The 9,739-nt window shown below is 48.3% G+C and overlaps 2 protein-coding genes across 2 annotated transcripts in view; one reads left to right on the top strand and one right to left on the bottom strand.

Moving 5' to 3' along the window:
* The window catches only part of SNCB (synuclein, beta), a 39,791-nt gene that overhangs the window by 18,778 nt on the left and 11,274 nt on the right, over window positions 1–9,739 (bottom strand). The window lies entirely within an intron of this gene.
* Window positions 8,835–9,739, top strand: part of EIF4E1B (eukaryotic translation initiation factor 4E family member 1B) — a gene marked incomplete at its 5' end in the record, with an annotated part of 3,516 nt that continues 2,611 nt past the window's right edge. Inside the window, 2 exons of the mRNA XM_014539170.1 lie at window positions 8,835–9,178; window positions 9,475–9,570. Of these exons, the coding sequence (XP_014394656.1) occupies window positions 8,835–9,178; window positions 9,475–9,570 (440 nt within the window). The remainder of the gene's footprint in view (window positions 9,179–9,474; window positions 9,571–9,739) is intronic.

The following is a 9,739-nucleotide window of genomic DNA, read 5'->3' as shown; positions in this document are numbered from 1 at the left end:
CTCAGCGCGCCGCCCCCTCGGCCTGACTGACAAGGGGGCGGGGAGGGTGACATCTCCACAGAGCCGGCTGGCCTCCCAGGCGGAGCCTGGGACGTGCTGTGGGGGACCTCGGGGCGTCAGACTCGCGTCCGGCCCCCAAGAGCCCAGTCTCATGGGGAGACAATGCAGCGTGCTAAGAGTAGGGAAGAAACAGAACCCACTGGGAGCTCAGATGGCTGTGCTTTTAAAAATTAACCGTGGGGCCCTGGGCTACTCAGCTCTCCTTTCTGAATGTTTCCTCTTCTGCAAAATACAGATGGTTTATTCAAAGGACGTTTACTGAGCGTTTACACAGGCGCCAGGCTGGAGACAGTAGGGAAGGAAAACAAGGTTCCTGCACTCGAGGATCTTATAACGGGGTGTGTGTGTAGAGATGGGGCACAGGACAGACAATTTAAGCCAATTTCAGCTCGTGAGAAGTGTGATGAAGATAATAAAATGGTGATGTAACGGAGTGACTAGAGGAGGGATTCTTGAAACAGGGTGGTCAGGGAAGACCTCTGTGAGGAGGTGAATGGATGCTCAGACCCTGGCAAAGGCACCAAGGCCAAGATGGGTGAAGGCAGGATCCATAGAGAAGGAACTGCAGGTGCAAAGGTCCGGAGGCAGGACTATACTTCAGATAAAAGGCAGTGCAGCTGGAGAGCCAGGAGGAAGGGAGAGGAGATGGACTTGTTGTATGGTTATGGTGGGGATTGCCAAAATGGTCATAGAATTCCAGCCACACACGCGCCTTCACTGCTATGACAGAATTATGCCCAAGAAGCTGGGATCCCAGAGGAAGGGACTCTGACAGCTTAGGGCAGTCATGGAAAGCTGTACAGACAGAGGAGGTGACATCTAAGCTGGGCCTCATGGGTGAGGTAAGATTTCATCTGACAGACAAGGGAGGAAGAGAATGTTAGTCAGTGGGTACAGCCCGGGCAGAGGCACTATGGCTAGAAACACAGGGTATGTAAGTGACAGGTGATGAGGGGGCAGCTCGCAGCCAGTGTGTTCAGGGCCTGGGGGTGGGGTTGGGGGAGGGGTGGGGAGGAATGTTCACAGGCCGCTGGTAGAGCTGCAAGTTGGCGCATGCTTTTTGGAAGGCAATTTGGCAATGTTTACCAAAGACAGAAATGCATGCTCCTTTCGAGCCAACAGTTCCCCCTTCCAGGAATGTATCCCTCGGATCTCTACTCACACAAGCACACAAAGACATGTGTGCAAGGATAGTCACTGCAGCATGGCTTCTTGTAGCAAAAAACTGAAAAGAGCCTGTATGTATATCTGTAGAGGACTGGCTAGGCAATTGCGGTATATCCACTTGGTGAAATGCTATGTTACCTAGAAAGGACTTGCCAGGCCCATGTGAACTGACACAGGTGCCAAACTGTAAGGTGTGGGACAAGCCAATTTTGATACATAGAAAATTATATATATCACATGCTATATTCATTATAAAGATACCTTATATACAAATCTATACAGACGTACTCATATCTGAATATACAAAGAACACATCTACAAGGACTTTTTTGAAAAATATTTTTATTGATTTCAGAGAGGAAGGGAGAGGGAGATAGAAACATCAATGATGAGAGAGACTCACGGATCAGCTGCCTCCTGCACACCCACACTGGGGATCGAGCCTGCAACCAAGGCATGTGCCCAGATCGGGAATCGAACTGTGACCACCTGGTTCATAGGTCGATGCTCAACCACTGAGCCATGCTGGCCAGGCTGCAAGGACTTTTAATAAAACCATTAACAGTAGTTGTCCCTTTTCTCCCCAAAAGGACTTAGAGAGAGAAGCTTTTATATTTCATCACCTTTGATTATTTTACCTTGAATAGTATTTTACTTGCATAATTTTAAGAGCTAGCACAGGGGATATCTATCATTATCATTGGCCTCTCAGCATTAAAATTGCCCCCTTCCTATGTTTGGGGAATCCCCACCTTTTGAGGCAGAGCCCACCTTCTCCTTTAGGCACTCCCAGTGTTTCCCCAGCCTTCCTTGCAGCCAGGACCTGCGTGTGACCTCAGCCCCAGACTCTGAACCTGAAGCTAGTGCCAGAGCAATAGGAATGAGGGGCCTGCTCTGTGAGGACAGGTGGTGGTGGTGGCAGCTCCTGCCAGGGACTACCTGCAGCAGTGACGCTGCTTCTGGGAGCATCCAGCGCGACAGCCCAGCCAGAGCATCAGGGGAGTCTTCCTGGGCTTGCTTGCCAGTGTGCGTTGGGGCGTCATTCCAGGCTGTGTGGTCTCCAGGGAGAGTTCTCTGGCCTTCCCAGAGAGTTTCTGAGCTGCCCAGTATTAGTTAATAAACTCATCTGCTTAAATTAGCCAGAAGTGATTTCTGTGATTCATGACTAAAAACCCTTGAATGTCCGAGTATGTGATGAGGAAGGACCCAGCAGGAGAGAGAGGAGGAGGATGAGAGAAAGAAGACCAGATGAAAGGTGTCTGTGCTCCCAGAACTGGGAAGTCACTGCAGGATTTTAAGCACAAGAGTGACCTACATGAGATTTTCATTTTATAGAAACAAATTAGGGTGGGTTGGAGGGGGACATGGCTAGAAGCAGCAAGATCAGGGAGGAGACGGAGGCAGAATCCACAGGAAGGATGACAAAGCCAGTGTGTGTGTATGTGTAATTTGGGTATCATTCAGGAGGTAACTTATCAGGTGCTGGGGAAGAGGGAGCGGGAGGAGTCTAGGAAGATTCCCAGCTTCTGGCTTGGACACAAGGGTGATTAATGCTGCTGCAAAATGAAATAGACATTGAGGGGGTGGAGCAGTATTGGGGGGAGTGATGAGCTTGTTTGGGGCATGCCAAATGTGCGGTGCCTGTAGACAAACTAGAGGAGGTGTCCAGCAGACAGCAGGCTGTCACCCCCGAGCTCAGGCATTCACTCCAGGCTGGCTTCAGGTATAGATCTGGGCCATGGTGTATGAGGAACTTTTAACACACAGCTATCCAAGAAGGGGAGTACCTTGAACTGTAGTTTGCTGATACCCATGGTGTAAATTCTCCTACCATGATTAATTTCAAGTTCTCAATGTGGTGTCACTGAACAGAGAATTGGGAAGAGATATGCTGTATTTTCACCATCAGATAAAGTAGATTAAAAAATGATCTTAAGCCCTAACCGGTTTGGTTCAGGGGATAGAGAATCGGCCTTCGGACTGAAAGGTCCCAGGTTCAATTCCGGTCAAGGGCACATTCCCAGTAGGGGGTGTGCAGGAGGCAGCTGATCGATGTTTCTCTCTCATCGATGTTTCTAACTCTCTATTCCTCTCTCTTCCTCTCTGTAAAAAGTCAATAAAATATATTTTTAAAAAATGATCTTAAGAGCATAGATAATAGTAAAATAATTAGAAATTTGTTTTTATTATGTTATTATATTTGTTTTTAACATAATTTATATTATTAAAAGTTTATATTATTTAATTTTTAATAATGGATTTTAAAGAATAGATTATTGTTTTTAGATAGAAAGGAAGGGACAGGAACAGAGAGAAACATCAATGTGAGAGCGAAGATTGGCTGCCTTCTGCACACACCCCACCAATGTGCCCTTGACTGGGAATCCTACATCCCTTTGGTGCACAGGATGATGCTCAACCAACTGAGCCAGGGCATGGCTTTTATAAACGGCTAATAAAATTCCTGAAACTTTAATATTTGCTCTCACCAGCTGGTCCAAACTAGCCCAGTACACCATTGGATTTCTGCTTTCTATTTCCCTGAATAGGGTGATTTAAGCCATTTACCCTCTGGTTGGGGAGGAGAAGTGTAACCATTTACCTGTAAGTGTCCTTGGTTATGGAAGATAGGATTTTGTGATTTACTAAGTGGCTGTAAACTGCTCAACCATTTAACTATCTATCTCAGTTTCCCTATTCCAGGTTTACTGGCCTGCTCATTCGCCCCACAGAGACTTCCATCCCTGAATTTTTTTAGGGGTGATGAGGGAGGATGGTCTGTCTTCAGTAACTGCTTCCTGCTGACAAAGGCTGTGGTATCTGCCTCTAGATCAGTGGTTCTCAACCTTCCTAATGCCGTGACTCTTTAATACAGTTCCTCATGTTGTGGTGACCCCCAATTTCATTGTTACAAATTGAACATAATTAAAGCATAGTGATGAATCACAAAAACAATATGTAATTATATATGTGTTTTCCGATGGTCTTAGGCGACCCCTGTGAAAGGGTCGTTCGACCCCTAAAGGGGTCGCGACCCATAGGTTGAGAACCGCTGCTCTAGATGGTATGGAAGTGTCTCCGTGCATGATCTAAGGGGGACAAGGGAATGGGATCTGAGACTGGAACGGAGAGGCTATTAGCTGATTCTTCTGAAGTAGGCATAGGCTGAATCCATGAAGCATTATCATCTTGATATGGAATTGTATCCCAGAAGTGACAGATTTGACAAGAAAGTGAAAAAGCATGGTCTGAAAATGAGGAGGAGAATTATAGTTATTTAAGGTCTGAGGAGAGGTAAGAACCAGGTGATAGAGGGAGGGACTGACTTTACAGTATTGGTGGACAGGCTTCCCTGGATGAAGGCGTGTCATCTGCCTGAAGCCCTTTTGTTCACTATATTTAATTTAAATTAGGTAAGGCAAACACCTTAAGATCTTTTTCCTGAAGTAAGTTTATTTATTTATTTTTCATCTGAACCTCTTGGGCAGGATAGGGAAAGCAGTTTCAAGGAGGCAGAACTTTGGTTTCTGCAGACCCACCCTTTTAAATAATAAAGGTTGATATAAAGTGAAGTTGGTAGGTTGCTTCATATTTCATAGACTCAGTTATTTAGTTCTGAAAAAAAGTCAGTTCAGTTAAATTGCTAAATCTCATTTTAGGAGGCAGTGATGCAGATGGCCTCCCAAAGTGAGACCTGTGCTGTGTAAACAGGCAATCAGGTATCCCACAGGGGTTTGCCCATGAAAACAGGAGAGAAGAAACAAAGGTTAATGATCAGAGTAAATGATAAACTAGTTGCTCTGCTTGTAAGGCTGTCTGTTGAGAAGATGTTTAGATGTAAGGCTCAGAGTTTCTTTTGCTGGAATGAAAGCAAACTGTTACAGTCTGATAGATACTCCTTATCTGCAGTTTGAATACCACCAGGTGCTCATGTAAATTTTGTATGGTTTACCCTGCATCAGTAATTCTCAATAATTCCAAGTCAAAGGATGGGAGAAAACTGAAACATTAGTTTGGAGAGTTGCACCCAAATATTTAAGAAAACTAGAAAAATTCAGGATGCAATTCAGTTTTTTGGTGAAAAGTAAAACTTTTTTTTTTAAAATATATTTTATTGATTTTTTACAGAGAGGAAGGGAAAGGGATAGAGAGTTAGAAACATCGATGAGAGAGAAACACTGATCAGCTGCCTCCTGCACACCCCCCACTGGGGATGTGCCCGCAACCAAGGTACATGCCCCCGACCGGAATCGAACCTGGGACCCTTCAGTCCGCAGGCCGACGCTCTATCCACTGAGCCAAACCGGTCAGGGCTGAAAAGTAAAACTTTAACTAGAGTCTAATATCCACAACTGTGTAGTATAGATTCTACTGAAACACAGACCCCCTCCCCCCACTAAAATCACCCTCCTTTTTAAAAAAAAAATCAGAGATGGTCAAATCAAGACTATTTACTGCAGTAAGTCCAGTTTCAATTTGGCCTGCTTATTTGCATAAACACAAGAAGAAGAAGAATTGATCATACAGGCTTTTAAAAATCTGCTTTGCTGGAATCTGTCTCATAAGGAATCTCCAGATTGAGCTTTAATTAGTCTTTAGCCACTTCTCCAAGGGGATTTTACCAGCTTCAAAGTCAATCTTAATTCCTTAAAGCTTTCTGGTGACATCCAGAATCTAGGCATGTCTCTCTCCATCATGACATTCCAATCAAAGTCTTGGTGGATAAAACTACAGTTGGAAACTGGCTTTATGTGTCCTATTATAAAGAGACCAGATTCTTATTGGATTCATGCAAACAAACATATTGCTAAGAAAATAATAATATTCATTAAGAGCTGCCAACTTCTGGAGGGATTAGGTAGGGAGAAAAATATAAATTCTTCAATATTGCTTATAAGGGTATACTTTATCAAATGGATAGAGGGGAAATACAGGTTTCCTGGCCCTCTTCCAGTGCTTCCTCTGTCCAAAATTCTTTAACCCTCCTCCCAGTGGATTATATCATACTCCTTCCAAGGATTATGTCATCATCCTTGCATGTGGGCCCTGGGACTCAAATACCATGGACATGATGCTGTGCCAGTTTTGGGGCCCAGGCTTTAGGCAACTGGTAGCTTCTGCTTCCCATCTCTTGGGACTCTCACTCTAGGAACCCAGCCAATGTGAGGAAGGGAAGCAGCCACATGGAGAGGCCACCAGAGCTGTCCTAGCAAGCAGACACCCTCAGCTGAGGTTCCAGTGGACAGCCAGCATCAACTGCCCCAATGGGAGTGAGCAGATGGCTCCAGCCCTAGCCTGTAAGCCACTCCAACTGATAATGCTTTGGAATAGAGATGAACTGTCCCTACTGAGGGCTACCCAAACTGCAGATCTGTGAGTGAAAGAAATGATTATTGTTTTAAGTCACTAAGTTTGGGTGGTTTATTGTGCAGCAACAGGTAGCTGGGACACCATGCCTCGCCTGCCCGGAGCCTGTCCATCACTAATCGCCACTGAGTCTTCCTTCTAAATACCTCTGAAACCCATGTTCTCTCCATCTTCCCCGCCACCTGGAAAACTATGTTAGCATCCTCATAAATCTCCTCCCACTCTTGGTGCCAAGAGTGTTTTTGTGTTTCTACAGAGAACTTGCTGGAAAGCCCATGCGATTACCTGCCCAGCCCATCTGTCCCAACTTAAGCACTCAGCGATGCTCTCCACTTTCCTGGGATCAAGACTTACCATCCCTTCCTCCTTTGGGCTTCGCCACACTGTTCTTTCTTCTCATCTTCCAGTACCCATGATCCCTTTGCCCCAGAGCCTCTCGCATGCTGCTCCACCCCTGAGATGCCCTCCTCCACGACCTAGTTAACTCTCACTCATACGTCAGCTCTCGGCTCAAACATCACCTCTCCAGTGAGCTACCTCTGAGCTAGTGGTTCTTGAAATGTGGTCTGCTTAACAAGCCCGGCAGGTGATTCTGGCGCACGCACTTGAGAACTGCTCTAAAGCCCCAGGTCAGGTGGTGGACTTCATTTCCTCCACCTGCAATTCCTTCCCTTCAGAGGTGATTACAAAGGTGATCTTGGGGAGATTATCTGATGTCTGGCTCCCTGGCAGATCAGAGAAGAGGGGCCACCCAGTTTTTGCACTCACCACCTCCTAGCACATAACCCCATGCCTGGCACATACCTAGCATTAGGGGATGGGGGCTGAATAAATAAAGCCTGTCAGCCTCCAGGTGGTCATGGGCTTCCCTCGGTGTGGGGGAGGGGAAGGGACTGGTCCCCTTAGAGCAGTGGTTCTCAACCTTGGCTGCACATTATAATCACCTGGGAATCTTTTTAAAATCCTGATTTCTGGGCCTCATCCTCCGGAAATTCTGTTTCTTTGTTATGGGGTGGGGCCACAACATTAGTAACAAAGAAACAGAATTTCCGGAGGATGAGGCCCAGAAATCAGGATTTTAAAAAGATTCCCAGGTGATTCTAATGTGCAGCCAAGGTTGAAAACCACTGCCTTAGAGATCTGGGCCCCTAAAAGTGGGCAGGGGGAGGGAGAGAAACTGTAAGAAACTTGGGGAGGCATCAGCCCCTGCAGAAAAGGGTGCTGTTGAGAAGGCTGGGAAAGGGTATTCAGAGTTAGAACTTCCCACCGACTCCACTCCCCGTTTCCCTTTCCAGTTCCCAACCCCCACTCCCAACAGGGTAGTTCTCAGGTGATGTCTATTGACCTCTGAGCCAGGCCTTCTTCTATGGGCCTTTTGTGTTTTATATCGTTTAATACAATAAGCTTCTGAGTTGTGTATCATTAACCTTCCCATTTTACAGATGGGGAAATAGACTCAATGAGGTTCAGTAACTTGGCTGAGGTCAGGGTAGGGAGGACTGGAACCCCGATTGTGTGGCACTACCCCTTGCCATCCATGCCCAGGTGGGCGATACTAGAACAGGCCAGGAGAGTGGTGGGCTGGTGGGGTCATGTGCAACCTCATTTGTTCCGCCGAAGGGCAGCCTCAGCCGCAGTGGGTTGTGGACCTGTGAGGTGGAGGCCCCAGTGTTGCCAGACCTTCCCAAATTTTCAAGAGAAACCAAAAATGTGGATTTTTAATACAATCTCCCGGTTTCTGAATGATTATATTTAACATAAACTCAGTTGCTTCCCGAGACCGGACGAATGCTGTGTCAGATGGCATTGGTGGCCACGCGAGGAGGTGAGTGGCAGCAGAGAGAAACAAGGGCATGCCACCATGCACGTATCAGGTCTCTGACCTGGCCTCGCCCCAGCTGTGCCAGTCACTGCTTCTGCCATCTCTGAGACCGTCTGCTTCAAATTCAAACCCCACCCTCGGTGGGATTCGGTGTTACTAAGGGCAGCCCCCCAATATTGACCCTTACCTTCCTGTCTCAGCCACATGATGTGGGTGGGGTTGAGCCTGCCTGGTCACACCTGTCCCGCAGCCCCGGCCTGCAGGCAGAAAGTGCTTGCTAAAGGCTGTTGATAGAAGGAACAGTGTGAGCCCTCCTCCCTCTGAGCAGCCCCATGCTGGCTCCACCCCTTCCCCAGCCCTGAGCACTCAGGGCCTTTCCCTGCCCTGAGCACTGAGGGGCGGGGCGCTGATGGGTTAAAAGCTGGCAGCTGGGGGTCCCTCTTGGCTGTTCCTGCTTCAGCATGGCTACCAGCACCCTTGTAAGCCCACCTGCCTGCCCCTCCTGCAGCCTGGGCAGCCGGGGCCGGAATTCACAGCCCACCCTGACTCCTTTCTCTGTCAGGTCAGAGAGGCTGAGGGTGAGATCCTAACGTGGGAGAAGGAGGAAAAAAAGCAAGAGGAAGGGGAGGCAGCAGCAGCAGCGGGAGCATCAATGAGAGAGGAGGCTCCAAACTCTCCCTCAACTCTGCTGCCCCTGAGGGGGAAGGCCCGCAGTGAGGGCCCAGTGGAGGCCACGCTGGAGTTGCACCTTCTGCAGAACAGGTAGGGCAGGCTCCTGCTCTGCGGCCTTGGACAGCCCCTTCCTCTCTCAAGGAGAAGGTCAGAGCTGGCCTAAGACTTGGGCCCTGTGTTCCTTCCTGCCTTAACCCCACTGGGATTCTGGGTTAAGTGCCTCCACTTCTCCTCTGGCCCTCTGCCCCACCAGGGTAACCGACTCCAGTCACCTTGGGGGGGTCTGTACCCCCAAATATTGTCCCCCAGTTTGTCCTGGAAAGGGCGAGACTTCCCTGCCAGCCCAGGTGCTGCTGGGGGTGGGCACAAGGGCTCTCTGCTTCCAGGTGGGCCCTGTGGTTCTTCAAGAATGACCGCAGCCGGGCCTGGCAGGATAACCTGCAACTGGTCACCAAGTTTGACACAGCGGAGGACTTCTGGGCGTGAGTGTCTGTCTGCCCTTCATGGAAGAGGCTGGGGCCCGGGGACTCTGAGCGCAGGATCCTTCCCAGACCCCCGCCCTCTGGGGGGCTGCTTTCCACACAGCTCTCCCAGTCCTCCCTGGGGCCTGGCAGTGTGTGTGAGGGCTGGGGCTCAGTGGATTCTTCAGGG

This window comes from Myotis brandtii, unplaced genomic scaffold (assembly GCF_000412655.1).
Source record: "Myotis brandtii unplaced genomic scaffold, ASM41265v1 scaffold208, whole genome shotgun sequence".
NCBI classification, from domain to species: domain Eukaryota; kingdom Metazoa; phylum Chordata; class Mammalia; order Chiroptera; family Vespertilionidae; genus Myotis; species Myotis brandtii.
The sequence above is the reverse complement of the archived record's forward strand: the minus strand, read 5'-3'. Positions and strand labels throughout refer to the sequence as shown.